This window comes from Prinia subflava, chromosome 21 (assembly GCF_021018805.1).
Source record: "Prinia subflava isolate CZ2003 ecotype Zambia chromosome 21, Cam_Psub_1.2, whole genome shotgun sequence".
NCBI classification, from domain to species: Eukaryota; Metazoa; Chordata; class Aves; order Passeriformes; family Cisticolidae; genus Prinia; species Prinia subflava.
In genome coordinates, this window is record NC_086267.1 from 368209 (window position 1) to 391587 (window position 23379).

The 23379-nt window shown below is 55.4% G+C and overlaps 2 protein-coding genes across 9 annotated transcripts; one reads left to right on the forward strand and one right to left on the reverse strand.

Annotated features, from left to right (window-relative positions):
- Positions 1-1348: 1348 nt before the first annotated feature.
- Positions 1349-9238, reverse strand: ALPL (alkaline phosphatase, biomineralization associated). 2 transcript variants are annotated; one of them, XM_063417151.1, is made up of 12 exons: positions 9107-9238; positions 7984-8075; positions 7791-7910; positions 6695-6810; positions 5958-6132; positions 5703-5878; positions 4188-4331; positions 3972-4041; positions 3151-3285; positions 2429-2620; positions 2213-2332; positions 1349-2114 (listed from the first exon to the last, which is right to left on the reverse strand). In XM_063417151.1, the coding sequence occupies exons 2-12, from the start codon at positions 8039-8041 to the stop codon at positions 1864-1866; spliced, it is 1557 nt and encodes a 518-aa protein (XP_063273221.1). In that variant the 5' UTR covers positions 8042-8075; positions 9107-9238; the 3' UTR covers positions 1349-1863. The 2 variants fall into 2 exon arrangements, with proteins under 2 accessions (XP_063273221.1, XP_063273222.1); XM_063417152.1 differs by having other exon boundaries at positions 9134-9237.
- Positions 9239-10453: 1215 nt separating this feature from the next.
- Positions 10454-22992, forward strand: ECE1 (endothelin converting enzyme 1). Of its 7 annotated transcripts, none has more exons than XM_063417122.1 (18): positions 10454-10600; positions 13795-13881; positions 14814-14955; positions 15660-15872; positions 17166-17290; positions 17564-17776; positions 17868-18059; positions 18580-18722; positions 18807-18921; positions 19132-19242; positions 19481-19579; positions 19692-19769; positions 20157-20260; positions 20464-20574; positions 20697-20764; positions 20841-21031; positions 21124-21219; positions 21492-22992. In XM_063417122.1, the coding sequence occupies exons 2-18, from the start codon at positions 13795-13797 to the stop codon at positions 21666-21668; spliced, it is 2265 nt and encodes a 754-aa protein (XP_063273192.1). In that variant the 5' UTR covers positions 10454-10600; the 3' UTR covers positions 21669-22992. The 7 variants fall into 7 exon arrangements, with proteins under 7 accessions (XP_063273192.1, XP_063273188.1, XP_063273191.1 ...); XM_063417118.1 differs by having other exon boundaries at positions 10567-10726; XM_063417121.1 differs by lacking the exon at positions 10454-10600 and adding an exon at positions 11448-11498.
- The last annotated feature ends 387 nt before the right edge of the window (positions 22993-23379 follow it).

The window sequence follows — 23379 nt, forward strand, 5'->3', positions numbered from 1 at the left end:
GGGGTCTCCAATATCTAGGGGGTCCCCAAAACCCCAAACATCAGTGGGGGCTGTGAAAACACTCATTTTAGGGGGTCATTTAACCAAATGTTGGGGTTTCACAGCAGCCAGGCCAAGCAAAGCCTTTCCTTGATGGTCCCTATTTTTGGGGTGCTGTGTGTACCCCAAAATATGGCAGGCCATGCCCTTACACCCCCCCCAAAAAGTGGCTCTTTTGGCCCTGCTGGTCAGCCCGGCGTCAGGAGCGGCATTTGGCCACAGCCCCAGTGGCCACCGGCATCCTGCCAACCCTCCAGCCAAGGGAAAGTGGTTCCCACCCCCCTCCCCGAACCCCCAAAAACCACATGGCACCCCGGGAGTGGTTAAACATAGCTTGGGGCTGCCCGAGTTCTGGGAAGTGCCAGCAGCCGGGCCTCGGTCGGGATCCAGCAATGCCGGGGTGAGGGGGAGGCAAAGGGCACAGGGAAAGGGGGGTCAGAGCCCCCCAAATCCAGCCCTGCCAGGGTCACTGCCTGCACCTGCTCTGGAAGATTCTGCTTCTGTTTAATGAGGAACTGGATTTTTAATTATGAAACTAGTGAAGGAATAAAAAAACAGGGGAGGGTGTTTAGGGGGGTTTTGGAGGGACCTGGGGGATTTGGGGGAGGCAGGGCAGTGTTTTCCCAGCCATTTGCACAAGCACAGGAACTCATTGGGCACCGTGAGGCTTTCATGTGTGCACAGGGACTTCTGCATGTGCCAGGAGGAATTTGCACCAGCACAGTGACTTTTGCATGTGTTTGCACTGTACATTTTCACTGTGTGGATGTGCACGGTGACTCAGTGACAGTCACACGTGCACAGTGGCTTTTGTACATGGAGAGGGGAATTTAAGCACAGTGACATCTGCATGTGCACTGAGCCATTTGCACCAGCACAGTGACACTTGCACATGCAAGGCACTACACACCATGACATCTCAGTGACACCTGCACCTGCACAGTGACATTTGCACAGTCAAGGCACTTTTTGCTCAGCTCAGGCAGTGTCTGCAAATGCACAGTGACACTGGCACAGTGACATTTGCATGTTCAAGGCACTGTACCCACTTGCACAGTGACACTGGCACAAGCACAGAGACATTTGCCTGCTCCAGCACCCTTTGCACACCCAGGGTCATTCTCCCTGCCCAACCCTCAGGCTCCCAGTGCCCTTCCAGCTGCACAAGCCCTTTCCCCCTGCAACCCCACCTGCTAATTACCCCCCTAATTACCTCACCCTAATGAAGGGAGTATGTCCCAAGGCGTCCCGCCCTTTACATGCTGCTTTGCTGCCTTTACCTTTACCCCCTCTCCCACAATCCCAGCCCCAACCCCTCCCAAATCCCTCCTGGGGCAGAAAATTGCTTTAACCTGAAGAATTTTAAAACAAAATAAATCACTGAGGAGACAACAAAACCCAAGTTTAGGGACAAATTAACCGGATGAGTTAATTTTTTTTCCCATCTTCATGTGATCTCTGGCTCCCCACACATGTGACGAGCTGGGCACTAGGGTCAGTCCTCAGCCAAGGGACCGCAGAGGCATTTTGGGACCCGGCCCCATCGCGTTTTGCTCAAAGAGGGGGTTTTATCCGCCAAGGCTCCGGCTGCCATCCCAAATCCTGCGGTGGGTTTGGGATAGGCCAGGGAACGCTGCTAATTATAGGGAAGGAACCATGTATTTACAGAGGCAGCTCCCAGCACCAAACCGCCGGCGGCTGCTTTAGCTCCGCTGAGTCTCTCTGTTCTCTCTCTCCTCTTTCCCGGGCGCTGCTGTCCACAAAAAAATAAAAAGGGGAGATGAATTAAAAATAAATCCCCCTTGGTGATTTGCAAGAGGCACTTTAGCAGAGGAGGAGGAGGAGGCCGAGGAAGGGCAGGAGCAGGGGCGTGGCAGGGCGGGCAGCGGTGTTGCAGTGGCCTCGGTTGGAGCCGATGCAGGCAGCGTAAGCCATGGCGTGGGGGATGTAGTTCTGCTCGTGGACCCCATGCAGCAGGTGGGCCATGGGCCCACGGGCGAACACGGCCACGTCCTCACCGCCATGGGTCTCCTGCCGCAGCGGCACGGCCGACTGCGCCTGGTAGTCGGCGTGTGCTGGGGGAAAACAGCAAAAGTGAGAATCGTTTAAGAGCCCAGCTCATTTTAGCCAAGCTGGGATGATTTGAAGGGGTTTTGGCCCAAAACATACTCACCGAAATCCACGGCAGAGACGTTTTCTCGCTCGCCTGCCACGATTTTATAGCCAGGGCCATTGCCATAGAGGATGGAGGTGAAGGGTTTGCGGTCCACATCGCTCTGCATCGGGGCCAGACCTGGCAGTGTGGCACAGTCACCAGGATGGAATCCCTCCAAGCTGTCCCCAGGGTGTCCCCAAGCTATCCCCGGCGCTGTGGCCAGGCAGGGCTCACCAAAGATGGGGTTCCCACGGGGGGTGTAGCCACCGAAGGTGAAGACGTGCGAGTGGTCGGCGGTGACGACACTGAGTGTGTCCTGGGTGGATGTGAGGCGTGTGGCCAGCCCGATGGCCCTGTCCAGCTCCACTGCCTCATGCAGTGCCTGCTTGGCCTTCCCTTCGTGGTGCCCATGGTCGATGCGGCCACCTGCGAAAGCCGGCACCACCTGGCGTTGCCCTCCTCTTCCCAGCCTTGTGCCCCTCTTTATTCCTTTCCTGTGTACCCTCATTACCCTATTTATCCCCCCTTTTTACATCCCACATCCTCCTTTTTGCATCCCCATCTGCCCTCTTATTCCTCCTTTATTCCCCCTACCCTTTTTCTGGTTTAGCACTCGACTTTCACCCCTTCTATCCCACCCTTTTTGCACCTTCATTGCCCATTACCCCTTTTTGTACATTCCTCATATTCCTTTATCTGTCATTTGTGCATCCCCCATCACCCCCTTATCATTCCTCCCTGTCATATCCTTGTTTTGCACTCCCATCTCCCCATTATCTTCCCTTTCACACCATCACCTTTAATCCCCATTTTTGTTCTTCCATCACCCCCTTTATCATCCTTTTGCACCTTCCAGTCCCCACTTTTTGTACCTCCCCTTTATCCAATTCTCCACCTTTTTGCATCCTCTTTGCCCCCTTTTATCCCTCATTTTTGCACCCCCATGAACCTCCTACCTTCAACCAGGAGGAAGAACCCTCGGGGATTTTTCTTGAGCATCTTGATGGCCACGGACACCATCTCACTGAGGGACGGATCTGTCTCGTTGTTCCTGTCCAGCTCATACATCATGTCTCCTGGCTCGAAAAGACCTGGGGACAGGGACACTGCTGGGGACATCCTTTTCCCATCAAAAGAAAAAGATGGGTCCAAATCCTGCTCCTGGTGCTGACTCAAATGTTTCACACACCATCACACATCCAGGAAGATTAGATAGAAGCCGGGAGATAATCCCAGCCCTTCCTTCCTCCTGCTGGGCTGGATTCCACATTCCAGATAGGATGGGAATTTCACTGCTGACAAAAGAACTGCATCCCTAGGAGGGAGATGTGGCCCAGGGTGGGAGTAACAGCATCCTTGGGGGTGTAACATTGTCCTTGGTGGGCAGCACATCCTTGAGAGCACACCAGCATCCCCAGGGTGGGCCACCAGCATTTCCAGGGAAATTGCAGCCTCTTTGGGAAATACCAGCATTGCTGGGGGCAGCAGTAGCACCACCCTTGGGGGGTGTAACAGCATCTCTTTGGGGTACCAGCATCCCCAGAGAGGTAACAGGATTGTCTTGGTGTGGGGTACCAGCATCTCCAAGGGAATAGAACCATCTTTGGGGGCTACCAGCATGTCCAGGACAGGGTACCACCATCCCTTGGAGGCAACAGCCAAGTTATCCTTGGGAGGATAACTGGCCACTGCAGCTACTCCAGCATCCCAGGACAGGACAAGGGTTCCCCTAAAGCACCCAGCTGATGCCAGGGCACCCTTGGGTGCAGGGACTCACCCAGTAGGAAGTCGACACGGCTGAGGTTGAGTGCCAGCAGCCCGCGCCGGTGCCACACATACTCAGCAACCTGGGGACAGGGGACAAGCATTGTCACCTCTCCATTGCCTTTGCCATCCCTGCAGATGCTTCCCAAAATATTGCATGCCCCAGGAATGGCTCTGTAGGGTTACAATGGGGTGATGTGTGCTGTGACCCCCAGAGAGTCCCTGTCACCTTGCCACGGGGCTTGGCCTCCTGCCATGCCTGGACGAGGTTCCTGCCGTCCAGGCGGGTGCCCCGATGCTTCTCCTCGTGGGGATATTCCATATCACTGACATTTTTGGGGTACATGTATTTCCGCCCTCCACCCAGGATCACCTGCAGAAGAGGGGAGGAAATGTAGTTTTAAATAATTTTTAATTATTTTAGATTTCCCCATCCAGCTGGGGTTTAATGGGGGAAGACCCCAAAGGGGCAGAGCGGGATGTCCAGGAAAGCCCTGGAGTTGTGGGCAAAAACACCCAAGGAATTTCACCTCGCTGAAAATAACCCTGAATCTCTTCCTATTAATTAAAACCCAGGACAAAAATAACCATTTCCAGCAGGGATTTGGCTTTTTGAATATTTTTTTTCCCTATCTGTGGGAAGGATGCTCCACATCGGGATCCCCACATGAACCCGCTGGGATGGAGCCCCATCCCGCGGCTCTCCCTGTTTGCTTTGGAGCCTGATTTATTTAGCCTCTGTTATTTATAACCTAGCAGAGATTTTATGGTTTTTTTGTATTTTTTCCCCCTTTCGCCGCGTAGAAGGTGAATTATAAAGCTGCAAAACACCAACTCCAAAATTATTAACAAAAAAAAAAAAGGGAAAAAAAGTCTTTTCCCCACTATATAATTATTTCCAGCCTGGGACAGAGTTAAAATTATATTAAAGGGGAAAAACCAGCAAAAGAGGCTATTAAAGAGCTAAATAACAGGCTGGGATGTTTTGCTTTGGGGCTATTTTGAAGGACAGAATAAGATTTATTTACAGTGATGATTTTCTGCATAAATCCACAGAAAGGAGCAGAACTGGGGCGGGGGGGGGGGGGAAGGAAGAGTTTTGGGTCTGGGAAGTATGGGAAGGAAGGAGTCTAAGACAGATTTGTGGGTCTGGGGCTTGGTGCTATAGGTGCTTGTGGTCCCAGATGTATGTTTGAGTGTCCTGGTCCCATGAAAGTGCTGGTATCCCATGCATGGTGGTCCTGATCCCGCATCTGCTGGGGGCTCTGACTCTGATCATTGAGTGGTCCTGGTTCTGTATCCATGGGTAATCCCAGTCCACCATTGCTTCGGGGTCCCAACTCAACACCCATTGGTGGTCCTGGCCCCATATCTACCCACAATCCTGGTCCTGCACTCATGGGTGGTCTCAGCCTCACATTTACAGGGGTGGTCCTTGTCTTGTACCCACTCACAGTCCTGACCCTGCAACCCTTGGTGATTCCAGCCCAACATCTCCTGGGAGTTGTGGCTCTTCAACCACTGGTGGTTTCACATCTCCTGGGAGTCCTGGCTCTTCCAGCCACTGGTGGTTCCAGCCCAACATCTCCAGGGACTCCTGGCTCTTCAACCACTGGTGGTCTTGGTCACACATATCTATCTATGGCCCTGTCCCCACCCTTGGGTGGCTCCAATCCCCACCCCAGGGTGTCCTGGTCCCATGCCCACTGACTCTAGGGCACATTCCTGGTGTCCTCATCCCCACCTCGATCTCAGGGATGTTCTCCACCAGCTGCCGGGCAATGTCCTTGCAGCCACCCTCCAGGGCATCCGGGGGCATCTCTCCATCCGAGTACCAGTCGCGGTTGGCAGAGTGGGCATAGGCAGCGCTGGGTGTGGCGTGGGTCACGCGCGTGGTGGTGACGATGCCCACAGCCTTGCCTGCACCACCAATTCAGGGGACAATGGTGAGAACACACCCAAAACACCCCTCCTGCCCAGGAGCCCCTCAGTCCCTCACCTGCCTCCTTGGCCCAGCGGAGGATGGAGGTCACCTCCTGGCCCTTGGTGGTGTTGCAGCGGTCCCGGGTGACACCGGCGCTGACCCCCAGCGTCCCCTCATTGGCTTTGACACCGCAGAGGTAGGCGGTGGCTGTGCCTGCGCTGTCAGGCACCTGGGCATTGGTGTTATAGGTCTGGAAGGTGGGAGATAGATAAACCACCATAGTTACCACCACAATCATTGTCTCCACCACCACCAGTATCACTGACAGCACCATCATTCCCACTCTGGGAATGCTGTTTGGCTGCACCCCCATCCCACCTGTGTCCCCTCTCTTTTGCCCCTTGCCCCCATTTTACCCCCTCTCCCTCCACCGTGGTGGCACATCTGCCCCTCACTGCATTTTGCTGCTTTTAGCCTTTTTTCTTTTGTCCATCTTTTGGCAGGGAGATAGAAGCCACTGCCACAGGCATCCCCACGGGGTGAACGGAGGTGGCTGCTGACTCCAAATTGAATTATTATTTTAAAATGTTTTGTTCAGCAAAATGACCCCAGGAAAAGCAGGGGCGTCCTGCTGCCGGCGGGCTCCTCCTGCCCCCCCTCCCCGTTCCCACGGCCGGCCCCTGGCACGGCTAGTGGGCACCGGAGCCAGCTCCCTTTGCCCGCCCCTGACCTAATTTCGGCTCGGTCGATGCCGCCCGCCCGTGGCCTTGCAGTGGGGTGTCGTGTCCCCGTGGGCGCCCCGGGGGGCTCACCTTGGCCAGGGCCACGAAGGGGAACTTATCCATCTCCAGCAGGCTCTCCTCGCCCTTCCCGTGCTGCAGCTGCCCTTTGAGGATGCGGGCGGCCGTGACCGTGGAGACGCCCATTCCTGCGGGACACCGTCAGCCGCGCATGGACAGCCCGGCGGCACCGGGCAGCACAGCCCGCTCCTTACAAACCCTGCTCATCTCAGTTACTGCGGACCTACTTTAGCCCATCATCCCGTTTATCCCATCGCTCAATTTATCGTAGCAACCAACTTTTTTGCAAGCCCGGCTAATTGTGCAGCCAGTTTATCCAGCTCCCAGTTTATCCCAGCAGCCACTTTTCATTGCAAAGCCAGTTTATCACAGAACCCAGTTTATTGCAACACCCAACCTTTTGCAAATCCAATTCATTCCAGCACACGGTTTATCCCAGCACTCGATTTTTTTGCAAACCAAATTTATCCCAGCACCCACTTTATTGCAGTCCCACAAGTACTCAAATTATGGCAAAACCAATTCATCCAAGCACTCAATTCTTTGCCAATCCAGTTTATCCCTGCACCCGGTTTGCAATCCCAGTGCATTGCAGCACGCAGTTTATGCCAGCACCCAATTCATTGCAACCCAGTTTGCCCCAGCACCCAATTTCATTGCAAACCAAATTTATCACAGCACTCAACTTACACTAAATCCAGTTCATACCAGCACCCAGTTTACTCCAGCACCCAATTTAATGCAAACAAAACTGATTGCAGCAACCAAAATTTTTCACAAATCCAGTTAATCCAGCACCCAGTTTATTGTAAACTCAATTTACCATAGCACCTATTTTTTTGCAAATCCAGTTCATTGCAGCACCCAGTTTACCCCAGCATAGATCTTTTTGCAAACCCAGTTTACCCCAGCACCCAGTTTATTCCAGCACCCGGTTTATCCCAGAACACAACTCACCATGGCACCTATTTTCCCACAACATCCAATGTGTCGAAGTCGAAGCCCCAGTTTATCACAGCACCGACTTTACTGCACCCACTTCATCACCCCCTCATACTCCCCAGCCCTGCTGCCCCCGCCTGGGGTGGGTGCTCCCCTCCCATCTCACCGTCCCCCAGGAAGAGGATGAGGTTCTTGGCCACATTCTGGTTGAGGCGCTGGAGCCGCAGCGCGTTCTGCAGGGTCTCCTGTGCCTGCCGCCGCCAGTACTCCGGGTCCTTCTCCCTCTCTGCAGGGGAACCAGGCTCATAGCACCCAACAGCACCCACTTTTGGGGTGCTGCCCCTCCAAACCTCACGTACCCGGGACCAGCGATGCCGAGCAGAGCTGGGTGAGGAGGAGGATGAAGAGAGTCTTCATTCTGCGGCGCTGAGCGGGTGCTGCCAGAAGAGAACTGCGGGGTGGGTGGCACCCGCTCGTGCCTCAGTTTCCCCACTGAGACCTTTGCCCCGGGGTCAGCCAAGCGAGGACTGAAAGAAACGTCCTCTCCCTGCACAGTCACCGATGTGACCTCCTGGGGACATGCCAATTTACCACCCCCCCACCCTTGCCTCCTCCCCTGGCCATCAGTCCCATGAGGCGTCACCTCACTGTCACCAACCCGAGCTGGGGGAAGCCGGCACAGCCCCTGTGGTGCAGTGGGCTCCCCATGACATGGCCATGTCCCCATCACATATGTGTTCCCCTTCCATGCCCATGTACCCATCATGTTCTTGTGTACCTCTCGTGTATCACACGTCCCTGTCATGTCTGTGTTCCCAACCTATGTCCATACCTCTACAGCACGTCTGCAATCCCACGACACACCCGCGTCCCCACCAGGTCCCCTGTGTATGCCCATGTCCCTAATATACCCCCATATGCCCTTCACACACCCCTATCCCGATCCCCAGCCTGTTCCCATCATGTGCCCATCCCCATCACACACCTGTACCCCTGCTATGCACTCTTGTCCCCACATGACCACGTTCCTGCACACATCCATGTCTTTGCTGCACATCCGTGTCCCCATCCCATGTCTGTGTGCCCACCACATGCTCGTGGTCCCACTGCATGTCTATGTCCCTGTTGCACACCCACATCCCTACTGCATGTCTGTGTTCCTGTTGCACACTTGTGTCCCTTCCACATCTGTGTCCCCGTTGCATGCCTGTGTCCCTGTTGCGCATCCACGTCCCCATCACATGTCCGTGTCCCCCTGACACCCCCGCGTCCCCACCACATGCTCGTGTCCCTGTTGCACACCCACGTCCCCACCACACTCCCGTGTCCCCATGGCACCTCCGAGCCCTCATGGCACTCTCCTGTCCCCGTCGCCCCCACATCTCCACGGCACCTCCCCTCCGCTGCACGCCCCCTCACCCCTCTCTCTCCGGAGACCCTCCCTCCGCCGGGATGGCAGCGGTGGCCCCAGGGGGTCCTTACCGGGGATGGGGGCTGGCACACACGTACCCGCACTAACTTGGGTCCCGACACCCACGTCCCTCTGGGCGGCGGGAGGAGGCCGGGCCGGGGGGATCGCGAGCCCTTAAATCCCCCCGCACCCGGCCTTCGCCTCCTCCTCCTCCCCTTCCTCCACCCTCCCCCTGCTGCCAGCAAGGGGGGGGGGGGAGGCGGGGGGAGAAAAGGCCACAAACTGGGCTTACTGGTGCCCTCTGCCGGGTTATACTGGGAGGACTGGGAGGACTGGGGTGCACCAAGCCTGGCTCTAAGTGCTGAGCAACCCTCCCCCGCTTCACACGAGGGAGTTTGGGGTGCCTCTTGGTGGGGTAGATGTGTGTTTTGCCGGATTTTGCATTATTTTCACCCAAACCGTGCTAGCGGCACCAGCGAGGGGTTGGGATGGGGATGATGGAAATGAGTAGGGTCTCCCTGCCTCAGTTTCCTCACACGGGTTCCTGCAGCAACCCACGAGAGATCCCTGTTAGGATGCCGCGGCGTTACTGTAGGTCCTACAATAAACACGGCGTGTGACGAGAGCGGGGCGGCGGGGGGGGGGGGGAAGGGGTTGGCTTCCAGCTCTGCCTCAATTTCCCCGCGGGGGCCCGGGGGGCTCCGTGACCCGCGGAGCCGCCCGTGGCTTCCCAGAAGGTGGCGGTCTCACCCCACAAATCCGCTCCCCGGGAGCCTCGGGGTGCAACCAAGGGAGCCCCAATACCGCCGCGATGCCAGGGGACAGCCCCTTGCGGACCCTCCAAAGCCCTCCGGAACCCTTTCCCCTCTCCACCCTCTCTTCACCCGTCAAGCCCCCCAGCACTTTCGCAGCCCAGCAGACGCGAGTTGCAGCGCCATGGGTGTGATGAGTGTGTCAGTCCTCAGCCCGCCGCGGCAGGGGCAGTGCAGGGGGTGGACGCACCGCGAGTTCCCATCCGCTGTCACCACGGCAGGGCAGCCGTCGGTGCTTTTTGGTGTGGGAAAGCTCACGCTGGCACACCTGCAGGCGTGCACGAGTGTGTGCGTGTGTGTTCACAGGCAGCTGCAGGCGTGCAAGCAGCACACGCCCGGCGGCCTGTGCACGCTCTTGCACAACAGCACGCGTGCCCGTCGCACGAGCGCGCGCCGGGCTGTTGGTGGCACCGCTCGCTCGCACACGCGCGTGCTTTCGGCGGTCACACGCTCGTGTGTCCGCACGGCTGCGCTTGCACGGCCGCACGCTCGGAGTCCCTCGCCCCGCGGCCCTGCAGCCCCATGTGCTGTCGCGCTTGCACAAGCGCCCGCCGCCGGGATCGCGCCTTGCACGCCCGCCCCGGGACGTCACATCCCCCCCGGCCAGGGAGCCAGGGCTTCCTCGGGGGGTTGCTGCCGGCAGCGCCGGGGCACGTGGGACCCCCCCAAACGGGGCTTGGGCCCCCCCGAAAGAGTTAAAGGAGGCGTGCGGGAAGCCCGTCCCTCCGCGGCCCCATTGGTTTCCCATCCCAGGTACATCCTTTGCTCGTCACCCCCGCCACCCTCGCTAGGCCGCGGCGGCGTCACGAGCGGTGCCGGGGCTCAGCGGGCGCTCGCCCCATCGGGGCCGGGGCCGGCGGGAGTGGGGTGACGGCCATGGTGAGTGGGGGGGCCCAGCGACACCTCCAGATCTGGGGGTGGTTGAGTGAGGGGCGCTTGGCCGAAGCGGGGTGTCGGGTGATGCATCTCTCAAGGGATGCTCTTTGTAACCCCATAGGACCCCCGCATTGCATCCCCGGGGACCCCCCGGCATCCTTTGTACCCCCGAGGGACCTTCACGAGACCCTCATTGGACCCGTAAGGGATCCCCCATTGCATCCCAAGGGACCCCCCTAAAACAGCCTCAGGCACTCCCGCTGCATCCCCGAACACCCCTGGGTGCCCCACTCGGGCAGCCCCCACCACGTTTTCTTTGTGACCAGTGGGTTGACCAGGTGAGGACCCCATAGTGGGTGCCCCCTCAATGGCCCCGCCGCCCCCAAATCCACTCTCGACCGAAACCCGCGGAGGTCTGCACCGTGTTTCCCTCTGCAAAGGGAGGGGCGCGCCCCCCGCCCAGCTGAACCCACTTTTGTGAGGCTGTTTCGAACACTGCCAAACTGGGACGTTGGGTTATTCTCCTCTCTACCTCCCTACTTTTTTTTTTTTTTTTAGTTTAACCCTTTTAATGCTGTTTTTAAAGCTTTTCTTTAAAAATTAATTTATCTGCAGCCAGGGTTCCCTACAAAACTGGAGACTGCTCGCAAAACCCCTTTCCCAGCACCCCTCAGTAACACCGGCACCTTTAATTAACACCAAGAGTTGCTAATTGCCCCCGGACATCCTAATTAGCAGGCTGAGCCTCTCTGGGCGCTGATTCCTGGCCATAGAGGTGCGGAGGCACCCATGGGTGCTGGGGGTAGGGCGGGTGGTCACCGTTTTGCCAGACGGGGCTTTGGGGGCGCGGGGGTGCCTTGGGAGGCTCAGGGTGGAGTTGGGGGGTTGAAGGGGCAGGAGGGAGGCGCGGAATCGCCATCGCGATCGCGGCCGCGGTTGCTCCGAAATGGCGCCCGGACGGGAATTGGAAGCAGACGGAGGAGGCTCGGGGTGTCCCGGTACCGGCGAGGGGCTTCCCCGGCGGGGCACGGCCGGGCGCTGCGGGTCCCCCGAGCCTTCTGGGGCTGTGCGGGCTCCGAGCACGTGGGGCTTATTGTTTATAAAGCGAAGGAGCGATCTGGGGTAAAACCAGGCTATTCAAGGTAACGCTGAGATTTTTATAAGTCGTAAAGAGAGTGAAAATCCCTTGCGTGGGGGTTAAAGTGCGGGTGCCCCGTTCCCGTGCACTCCTGGGTGCCCCCCATCCTGTTGGAGCTGGGAAAAATGCATTTTTATTCGGATGGAAGCAGATAACGGCTTGGAGGGGGGAGGTGTATGACAAAAACGACCCCATTTTGCCCCCGAAAAAGGGGTGCTCCTGCTTCACGTGCTGGAGAGGGGTGGGGAGCACCGAGAGGTGCTACTATACCCCCAGTATGGAGGATATGGGTGTTAAAAATACCTTCCGGGCTCGATTTCCCCTCAAATTAAGGATGCTGGGGGTTGCTCCCGGTGCCTCTCGGGGGTGTTTTGGGGGAACTCGGGCTCGGTTCGGATTCTCTGATGCCTGGTACAGGGTTGAGCCAGCACATTTCTTGTGAAAGGAGAACCGAAAGGAATTTTTTTTTTTTTGGTCTTTTTCTTGTTTTCAGGCTGGGGTAGGCGGGATGGGGGATTGCTGAGGAAAAAAAAAATAAACGCACTTCCTCAGGAAATGGAGTGAAACTGGGATTCCAGGAATTTGGTGTTGTGGAGCCATGGGGGCTTCATAGAACCTCCCCACCACGTGAGCAGGGATTTGTGCCCGGAGCTGCCAATTTCAGCCATGTGCGAAGTACTGAAATAGGTGGAAAAAAGTGAAAGGGGTTGGGAAAAAATAGGATCCAAACAGAGATTTTCCCCACGATAAAATCTTGCAGTTGAAACTCTTTCACCTCATGGTTCTCAGGCTCCAGGCGGGTGCCCAGGAGAGATTTTGGGGCTGCAAACAGAGATTTCGGTACAACCAAGGAGGGAAACCACCTCTTTGTTTTAACCCTTTCTCTTCCCCAGGTGGGTTTTGTGGTTAATTAAACTGAGGCTGAGATTTGGGATCTGGGGAGAGGATATTTGTTATTAACTGTGCAAAGGGAGGTTTGGGAATGCTGCTATTGGAAACAAGACTGAGAACCCGTGCTTTCGTTCTGCCAGGGGAAACTGAGGCATGGCTGTGTGGGGTTGGGATCAACTCATCCCTTTGGGATTGATGGCAGTGGGATGGGGGCATCCAGATGGGTGTAAACCCCCTCCCTGTGCTGGTTGCGCGTGAAGGCTTGTGAGTGGTGCCACTCGGGCCATCGGTGGCAGGATCAGGGTGGATTTTGTGGTGCTCAGCTCCCCCATCTGTGGGGAGTGGAGGGTTGTTTGCTCTGTTGGGAGACAGTCTGGCTGGATGGCAGGGCAGTGCCGGGGAAGGAAACAGCGACAGCGGTATGATAAGGGCCGGCTGCCAACCCGTGAGGTTTTCCTTGTTTTTCTGCCGGGGATGAGATAAGAGCCGGGCACAGGCACAAGATCATGCCCGGGGGACACGGCGCCGGGAGGGAGCCCGTCCACAGCTGAAATTCCTGGTGCTGTCGTCTTTGGGTGCTCACAGGGACGTCTCCGGGTGTTTCACGGTGCGCAGGGTTCACAGATGGAGCATAGAGCACAAGCAAGCCGATAGTGTCAGGGTGAAAAGCCATTTTCTCTGCTACTAGCCTTTCCCAGGTGCCTGAAACTCCAGGGTTCCCTGGCACAGGGGGGTCCCTCTCCCCGCTGCAGGGCGGAGGTGAATCCGGCTTTATTCCAGGCTGAAGGGGAGGTTGCACAACCCGGCCCCGGGGGAAAGTGAGGCGGGTTTGGGCTTTGCTCAGCTCTTGGCTCCGGCCCTCTGTGCTTTCCATAACCATCCTCCAGCGTTTGTGTAGTGCTTTACTACCTCAGAGCCGTTCGGGATTTTGCTCTCCGGAGGTGGAGGTGGCTTTAGAAGGTGTGTAAACCTTCCTTGTCCTTCATCCTCTTCCTCAACCCTGGACCACTGAGCACCTCTGTTGCTGATCTCCCTTGTGCAGATGTCGACCTACAAACGGGCGACGCTGGACGATGAAGACCCCCTGGACTCCCTTGGTGACGGTGATGGATACCCCAATGGCTTTCAGGTATAGCTTATAATGTGTCTTTTAGGGAGGAAAAAGGGGATTTTGTGTCCTGGCAAGCAGCAAAGGGGGTGCAGAAGGGTTTTCTACCTGGGACCAGTGTCTGAGGGGTAAAGTCCACTGTGGGCAGAGCCATGTTGGCTCCTGCCACTGCTGCCCTTCGCTCCCCTTCTGGCACAGGGAGCCAGCAGGGCCATATCCTGCCTCCACTGTTTCAACACTCCAGCTCCCAGTTTTTCTGCTGCCAAACCCCTTCTCAGCGTGGTTGGGGTGAGCCATTATTGGAGCACTGGGAGTTTTGTCCCCACACAAAGGGGGATTAGGTTAATTCCTCCCCAAGCAGTGGAAAAGCAGCTTAAAGAGAGCCAAGGGTGGCAAGAAAAAACCTCACAGCTGCCAGTGTCCAGCCTCACCAGGAAAGGTTCAGGTCTGGAGAGATCCTCACTGTCCTGGCCCCAATCCCAGCTCCATCAGTCTCTAGAATGGTGGTTTTTGCCCCAAATGTGTTTTTACTATTCCCAGCAGGGCTGTCTTCACTTGCCGTCACGTTGAGAGGTTTCCTGGAGATGTTTTTTGGCTGAGTGGGAGTATCCTGTTAAGGCACTTTGGGCTGCACTCTGATGCAGCCCCCACTCTCTCTCAGTGCTGGCAGTGGGGATGGGGACAGCCGTGGGGTTACTTTGTGCTTGAGGAGGGGGTTCAGGGTGGCACGGGACAGCAGGTGAGCCCTCCAAAGTGCTTGTCCCGCTCTCTTTCCTGCCATTGTGCCGCCCTTCCTGCCCGGTTTCTGGAAGGCAGCTGCTGCCTTTCCCAGCCCAATCCATGACGGATCCCTTGCTGGGGCTAAATTTCTGCTGTGGGCTGTGGGAAGCAAAATGGGGGCTGTGTCAGTGAGTTTTTCTGCCAGCGGGGAGACGACGCTGCTCTTCCCACAGGTGAACTTCCGTGGCTCACGGGGCAGCCGGGGCTGCTGGGCCGAGCGGACACGTGCCGAAAAGCACCTGGTGGTGCTGGTGGGGGTGCTGGTGGTGCTGCTTGTGGCCTGTCTGCTGGGACTCGTCTTCCAGTACAGAGCCAGTAAGTTCTTTGGTCATTTTTTGGGGGCCAAAACTCCCCCAGGAAAGGGAGGATCCTGGGCTCAGCCTCTGTGTGCGAACACTGAGGCAGAGCAGCTTATTCGACCAACCAGCAGGGATGGTTTGTTCAAGCTTTGAGCAAACAATTGCGCAGGGATCCTGCCCCCTTGATCAGGGTGTGTTGCTAGGGAGTTCCCAGAACGCAATATTTGGTGCAAGGGTGGGATGATTACCTGCACCCCTCGGCCCGGAACAGGATTCTTGGGTATCAAACAGGATGTTCAGATGTGGGATGGGATCTTTGGGCTCAAGACAGGATGGTCACCTGCACCCCTTAACCCCAGGGCGAGATGCTCAGATGCAGGATAAGATGTTTCTCTTTATCCTGGAGCTGATGCCTGAGCACAGGATGGACTGTTTCTCTGCATCCTTCACCCCAGGGTGGATGACTAGGCACTGGGCGGGATCTTTGGGCATAAGGTAAGATGCTTGCCCTGGGATGGATTGATTGGGCAGGATGCTCAGACATAGGTCTGCATGCTAGTCCATATTGCTTGCCCTAGAGCAGGGTGGTAAGGTACAAGGTGGGATGCTCAGGCCACCAGGTGGGGTATTTGCCTGCATCCTTCAGCTCAGGGCAGGATGCTTTGTGGTGCCGCTCATCCTGCTGTGGCAGAGGAGCTGAACATGTCCCTGCCTTCCCAGGGCCGCCCGCTGTGTGCCTGTCAGAAGCCTGCATCTCAGTCACCAGCTCCATCCTCAGCTCGCTGGACCGCGCGGTCAATCCCTGCGAGGACTTCTTCAGCTATGCCTGTGGGGGCTGGATCAAGGCCAACCCCCTCCCTGACGGTCACTCACGCTGGGGCACCTTCAACAACCTCTGGGAGCACAACCAGGCCATTATGAAGCACCTGCTGGGTGAGTACACGGGAGCAGTGGGACCCCGCAAGGCTCAGGGCTCCATTAGATCCAGGAGATGCCAAAAATATATGCATGGAAATACAAGGTTGGAATTGAACTCCAGCATCAAACCAGTCTGTGACACACATGCTCTGAGGACACTGAGAAATGGATCCTGGATGTGTTTGCTCTCCTGGATGGTCCTGAGGTTTTTGACTGTGGTGTTGCTAGTCATTGATGCTGCGTAAAAGGCCTTTGCTCTGTAAATCCCGTGGTGGCATTCCCAGGAGCTCTGAAATTCAGGATTTGCACTCCAGACTGCATCCAGAGGCTGTAGTGCCCCAGTATCACCCCAAGGATGTACGTTTTTCCTGTTCTATAACTTCCAGCCTTTGTGAACAGCCTTTTGGGGGGCTGGCTGCCAGCATGGCCATTTTTGGGGGCCAGAACTCCCCCAGCAAAGGGAGGGTGCTGGACTCAGCCTCTGTGTGTGAACACCAAAGCAGAACAGCTTATCCGAGCAACTGGCGGGGATGGTTTGTTCAAGCTTTGAGCAAACAACTGGCTCCTTATCAGCACTTTCCACTACGCCTTCTCTTTCCACTGTGATTATCTGGAAAGAGAAGGTTTGTGAAGAGTGTTGTCTTTTGAGAGAAAGGGGGTGGCGCGGGAATGACTTCGTCCCTGGCTTTTCCTGCAGAAATCTGGCTCTCCTTTTACCGGGAGAAGAGACTGGGCCTCCAGCCAAGTGGTTGCGTTCGGCATTTCCTTGAATTCCTTGGAGCTGAGGGACCTTTAGTTAATAAAACCACACAGCTGGGAAGCCAAAGGTGCAGGCTGTGTCATCAGGAAAATAAATAAAAAAACCCCAAAAACCCTCTGGGGAAGCAGAATTTTAGCTGGGGACATGAAAGGAAGGTTTTGGAGGCAGAGGAGAAAAATGGGTTTATTGTTCCTTTTTGCAGGAATAAATAATACAGGTCTGGGGGGCACCAGCACAGAGGCAAGGGCAGCAACCCGGGACTGGATGATGCTGGGAATATCAGAGCTGCTGGAAAAATTAAAATACTTTTTGTTTTTTCTTTCTTTATCTTTTGTCCCCAAAGAGTTGGAGCAGTCACTGTGGGTGGGAAAGGAGATGGGGGGCAGGAGGCCAGGAAGGGATGGGGCCAATGGCATGCCCTTGGGGGCATGGTGGGGACTATTGGGACAATCCTTGGCCCCTTGCCCAAAATGGGGCTGAATCCTTCTGGGTCCAGTGGATGCCCATCCCTTGAGCCTCATGTGATTCTCCCTGGGTACCTCCCACAGAAAACACCACGGCCAATGTGTCAAGCGAGGCAGAGCGCAAGGCACAGCGCTATTACCAAGCCTGCATGAATGAGAGCAAGATTGAGGAGCTGCAAGCTACCCCGCTTATGGAACTCATCCAAAAGGTTTGTCCTTGTGGAAAAGTCACCTTACCTCTGCAAAATGGGGGGAAAAGCTCAGTCATGGGCAGTCCCAGCACCCTCCGTACTCCATTCTTGGTGCTTCCTGCAGAGGAGCATCCCCCAGGTCAGGCAGCCAGAGGCAAGGTTTATAATCCTATAATGGTGCTTTTTAGCCCCCTTGCTAGATGTTTCCCCCCAGGATGGATATTGAGGGGATATTGAAGGAATTTCAGGTGACTGTTTCTTACTTGAAAGTTGGTCGCTGTCTGTCCCCAGCTGGGAGGCTGGAACATCACAGGTACCTGTGCTGGTGACAACTTCAACGAGACGCTGCGGGAGGTGACAGCGCATTATCGCACTTCGCCCTTCTTTTCTGTCTATGTCAGCGCTGACTCCAAGAACTCCAACAGCAACGTCATCCAGGTGGATCAGTCGGGGCTGGGCCTGCCATCACGGGATTACTACCTGAACAAGACAGAGAATGAGAAGGTGAGGATGTCAGGAGAAATCTGGGTTGGCTGGAGGGATGCCATGGGTGGATGGCACCTGCTGTGCTGATCCCACTTTTCCGACCATGCAGGTGCTTGCCGGGTACCTGAACTACATGGTGCAGCTGGGGATGTTCCTGGGAGGCACCAGTGAGGAGTCAACACGGCAGCAGATGCAGCAGATCTTGGACTTTGAGACGGCTTTGGCCAACATCACCATCCCGCAGGAGAAGCACCGGGATGAGGAGGTCATCTACCACAAAATGACAGCAGGAGACCTAAAGGTAGGAATGGAGCTGGCAAGCTTCCCCATTCTGCTGTGGTTTGGGAAGTGGGGTGGATGGGTGGAGGTGATGCAGCTCCTCTGGGAATACTGACACCAGCTGACACAGCCTGGGAAACTCTTGTGCAACAGCTTGGCCTATGTCCTCCTTGGGGAAATCCTACCCTGACCTTTCCTCCCAGCCTCTGGACCACCTCCGGGGCCAGCAGCCATCCTACTACAGCACTTATGTCCTCCTGCCACTGCTGCCCCTGGATGTCAGCCTGATCACCTCCCAAAGGGGCTCTAATGACTTGTGTCAACATCTCTGACATCCATCCCACTTTCTTTTCCTTCTTTGTGGGAGGAAATTGTTTACTCCCCTCCAACCTTTCAAGGATGCTGCTGTTATTGGGAACTGGCCTCTGCAAAGTCAGCTGAATCCATCAAGTAGGGACTGATACAGCCAGTTCCAGCTCAAGAAGCAGCTGCCACCTCCTGTGATGGTTTTTAGGTCTGTAGCAGTGCTGTGGTTTTTGCAGGAGTTGGCACCGGCTGTAGACTGGATGCCCTTCCTCTCCACCGTCTTCTACCCTGTGGAGCTCAACGAGTCAGAGCCTGTTGTGGTCTATGCCAAGGAGTACCTGGAGCAGGTCTCTGACCTTATCCTGGCCACAGATAAGTGGTGAGAATCCCCAGCCTGTACAGAGACCCGGTACCTGGGGTGGGCAGGAATGGGTTGCTACCTACTCATCACCTCTCACCATAGTCTCCTCAACAACTACATGATCTGGAACCTGGTGCGGAAAACCAGCCCACTCCTTGACCAGCGCTTCCGGGATGCTGAGGAAAAATTCATGGAAGTGATGTACGGGACGAAGAAGGTGAGGGTGAAGTCCCCAGTGCCCCTGAATCACCATTAAAATAGTGATGGCTTTTTATGTCAAGGTCCTGTCATGTGGCGTCCAAACAATAGAGATGTGGGGAAGCTTTTGGGATGCCAGAGGGTTGGATGGGCCAGGTGGAGCAAGGGTTGGGAATATGGAGGACTTTGTTCCATGCCACTGCTGATGACCACCTCCTGTCCCATGCAGAGCTGCCTCCCGCGCTGGAAGTTTTGCATCAGTGACACGGACAACAACCTGGGCTTCGCCCTTGGGGCCATGTTTGTCAAGGCCACCTTTGCTGAGGACAGCAAGCAGGTGGTACGTCCCCAAGACAGCAGCGTGCGAGTCCTGGTGCTGGGAAAGCCTCTACTGTTGGGGCAGACAGTGTTTCTCTGTCCACCATGTTGTGTTCACTGTGCATCTCTGTGCCGAGTTTTTCACCATGGGTTGTCTTGGCCGCCAGGCCTCTTCCTCCCTGTGGTGTGAAGGTCTTTGACCTCTCTGGGACAGGAAGCCAGCTCTTTGGACTGATGCTGTGCTGCCTTGTTTTGTCTAGGCAGAGGAAATGATTGCAGAGATTAAAACTGCCTTCGAGGAAAGCCTGGAGACCCTGCAGTGGATGGATGAAGAGACGAGGACATCAGCCAAAGAGAAGGTGAGGTGCTGGTGGCTGCGCTGGGGAGAAGGTGAGGGTGGAGGATGGTGGAACTGGGCAAACCTGTCCTCAATCTGGCACTGAAAGCACTCTGGTCCTTGTCACCCTCCAGGCAGATGCCATCTACAACATGATTGGCTATCCCAAATTCATCATGGACCCCAAGGAGCTGGATAAAGTCTTTAATGACGTGAGTTGGTCAGATACATCCCCTGGGTATTCTATAGGATGTACAGGATGTGTCCGTCTCACCCGTGGTCTCAGGGCAGCCTTGAACTCCAGGTTACCTCCAGAAGGATCTCACTGATGTCCTTGGCCCTGCTGTAGGGACTTCCCAGAGAGCTGTGGGCCAGTCCTGGGGTGGCTGGGGCTCTTGGGATCCCCTGCCTGGGAAAAGGAGGAGCCATTTTCCGTAATGGTGATTCATTGCACTCCAGAGATTCCACAGATGTTGGAGAGGAGGAGAAACAGGAGAAGCCATAGCTGTTGGCTCTAGAGGCTCAGACATGACTGTGGAGGGAGGAGTGGGGCTGGGCGATCGCCACACACCACTCACTCATGCCTTGTTCTTTTGCAGTACGAGGCGGTGTCTGACCTCTATTTTGAGAACGTCATGCAGTTCTACAACTTCTCAGCCAGGGTCACGGCTGACCAGCTCCGGAAACCACCAAACCGGGACCAGTAAGTCCTCTGCTCCACTTCAGTGTTGTACTCACTGGGGAGTATCAGCCTATCTGGAGCACTGGGATTTGGTATCCACCAGCCTGTGCTGGTTTTGGGGAGATAAATTTAGGAAAACGGCATTGCAACAAAAGTGGATGTTGTTGGGGGTAACGCTGGTGGTGGTTTGTGTTGCCATGTTGGCCATGTTTGTGTTCCTGCAGATGGAGCATGACACCTCCAACAGTCAACGCCTATTACTCTCCCACCAAGAATGAGATTGTCTTCCCTGCTGGCATCCTCCAGGCCCCCTTTTATACCCGTGCATCCCCCAAGTAAGAGCCGTGGGAAGACAGGGCAGGATTCCCAGCTTTCCTCCTATATCTGGACCTTAGCCTAAGACATGGCTGTGGAGAGCAGAGGCTGCTTTCTTAATCGCTGCATTACCCTCCTGCAGGTCCCTGAATTTTGGTGGGATTGGCGTGGTGGTGGGCCATGAGTTGACTCATGCCTTCGATGACCAAGGTATGACCACGGCCAGGTGGGTGGGCAGCTGGATGGTTGGCCAGTATGAGATGAAGAATCCACTGTGTTTTTGCAGGCCGGGAATATGACAAAGATGGCAACCTGCGTCCCTGGTGGAAGAACTCCTCAGTGGAGGCCTTCAAGCATCAGACAGCGTGCATGGTGGAGCAGTATGGCAACTACACTGTCAACGGTGAGGCAGTCAATGGCAAGCACACCCTCGGGGAGAACATCGCCGACAATGGGGGCCTCAAGGCTGCCTACCGGGTAGGACCACGGGGCTGGGGAGATTCGAAGAGGGACATGGTGTGGTGGGATTTGTGTTGTCTCCTGAGCCCGCTGTGCTCCCTGGTTTTCAGGCATATCAAAACTGGCTGAAAAAGAATGGGGATGAAGAAACACTCCCAACTCTTGGCCTCACCAACTACCAGCTCTTCTTCGTTGGCTTTGCACAGGTAGATCATGTGGTGACCTTGGGAGGGTGGGCACATAGATTTTTGGGGGTGGAGCATGCCCAGATGGGGTTGGGCGGGTGTGGTAGCAAAACGGAGTCCTGCAGAGATGATGTAGTGGATGGAGAATGAGATTGGGGTGGTGCTGGTTACAAAGGAAGACGAACCTGAAGTTGCCTTGGCCCCCATCACACAGGCAGAAGGGTTGGATTAGGCACCAAGCTGGCTCATGGTGACGGGTGTCAGTACTTGGGCCCCTTGCTCTCCATTTGCAGGTGTGGTGCTCAGTTCGCACACCAGAGAGCTCGCACGAGGGGCTCATCACCGATCCCCACAGCCCCTCACGTTTCCGCGTCATCGGCACTGTCTCCAACTCCCACGAGTTCGCAGAGCACTTCAGCTGCCCCCCAGGCTCCCCCATGAACCCTCTCAAGAAGTGTGAAGTCTGGTGATGGGCGAGTGCCCAAGGGAACCAGCAGCTGGTTGCTTTGTCCTCTGCCAACAGCTGAGCTTCCCCAATCCTTTGCGGCTCAAACCACTTTTTCATGCCACGGAGAGCCCAACTCTTCAGCCGGAGTGGTGGCTGCGCCCCTGGCATTGTCCGAGGTTCAATCCACTGTGAAAACTCCTCATTCCCCTGGCTTGTTGGTGAAATGACTTCGATTTGGGAGTCTCTTCTTTTCCACCATGACCAGGCCAAGTGTCGAGGCACACGTGTCCATGGGTACTGCCTGTATTTACACACACAGCGCTCCAACCTGACTCACTGCCTGGAAACCCCTCTGTTTTGGAGGTGATAAAGGGAACCCCCAACAGTGGCAGGTTTGTCTGCGTGTCTAAATACACCTGATGTACCACCTTCTCTCCAAAGATGCGCACACAAGGGTGGGAAGTACTTTAAGATATATTTTTTGGGGGGAGGGAGGGTTTGAAATTCTTTTTTTTTCATGTGTTGTGGAATACACTGGAAATTTTCAGGGAAAATGCATTTTTAAGCCTTTTTTTAGTAAAAGATTAGTATATTTATTTTTTTTTTTACTTAGTGCAGCTGTAGGTGCAGTACCCTGTGGTGACAATCCCTTAGCCAGGGAAGCTGGGTAGGGCTGTGGATATGTTTCCAGTCTTGAATCCTGTGTTTCTCTGGGAGGGACTGTCCTCAGAAGATGCTGATGGGAAAATTAGGGACAGCAGGCTTGGGGACAGGGCTGGAGGATACTGCAAGTCACAGAGGCTGTGCCGGGGTGCTGCAGCTCCTGGGATTAGCTTTAATTTCAGAGTGTAAAGGGAAAAATTGACATAACCAAAGATGTAACCAAGGTGATGATGGGGTGGATGAAGCATCCTGTCCCCTCTGAAGCCAGGCCAGCCAGGATTTCCTGGCCCTAAAGCTTCCCAGACAAGTGCAGGCAGTTCCTGCCGCTGCTTCTCTCATGCCAAGCCTGCCCTCTGCCTGGGAAACTGCAAGCCCCGAAAGCACCACGTGGCCCCAAAACTCTGTCCCTCTACAGCTGTTTTGGCACCAGCGTGAGAAGTGATCAGGATAGGGCTGAGGGACTTTTTAAAGGGATGATTTTAGTACTTGTTTTGAGGGGAAAGCACTGACAGGAGTTTAGGTGCTGTGTGTTGTCTTCTTACTCTAGACAAAGCAGAGACATAGAGGGATTTTTAATATTTATATGTAAAGGGAGGGATGGAAGGGGCTGGTTTTTTGTAACTATTTTTTCATCCTATGCGTGGGGCTTATTGTAATTGAAATAATAAATACTTTTTACTGGATTTGGAGCTGATAATGACTTGTATTTTGTTGTAGCAGGAGGGTCTGCATCCCTTTATTTGTGCTCTTCTCTCTGTCTACGCCACTGGGACTGTCCTACTCTGACAAAACTTGTCAATGAGGCTTTTCCCAGCCTGTGCTTGATGACTGCTGAATCTATTGGAGGCTAAATCCAGGGGGTTTTGTCCCAAAACCTCACTCTCACTGCCGGTGGCTCTTTGCTTTCTGTCTCTATGGCATGGCCCCACACAGCTCCCTGGCAGGGAGGTCTTTCCCGGATGCTTTTCCTTCCTCTTGGGTGAGTTTGTGGCTGGCTGAGCTGTGGTTGAATCCAATGGCACAAGCCCCACACAGGTTTCTCCCCAGACTCCCTTATTTATGGCCTGGTG

Bases quoted from the DNA above. Each gene is read 5' to 3' on its own strand.
- ALPL (XM_063417151.1), bottom strand. From the start codon at position 8,041: ATGAAGACTCTCTTCATCCTCCTCCTCACCCAGCTCTGCTCGGCATCG. The intron at 3,286-3,971 runs GTGAGTCCCTGC...CCCTGTCCCCAG, and splicing joins CCGTGTCGACTTCCTACTGG to GTCTTTTCGAGCCAGGAGAC. The intron at 2,621-3,150 runs GTAGGAGGTTCA...CGGCTTTCGCAG, and splicing joins GTTCTTCCTCCTGGTTGAAG to GTGGCCGCATCGACCATGGG.
- ECE1 (XM_063417118.1), top strand. The intron at 17,291-17,563 runs GTTTGTCCTTGT...GTCTGTCCCCAG, and splicing joins TTATGGAACTCATCCAAAAG to CTGGGAGGCTGGAACATCAC. The intron at 20,261-20,463 runs GTAAGTCCTCTG...GTGTTCCTGCAG, and splicing joins AAACCACCAAACCGGGACCA to ATGGAGCATGACACCTCCAA.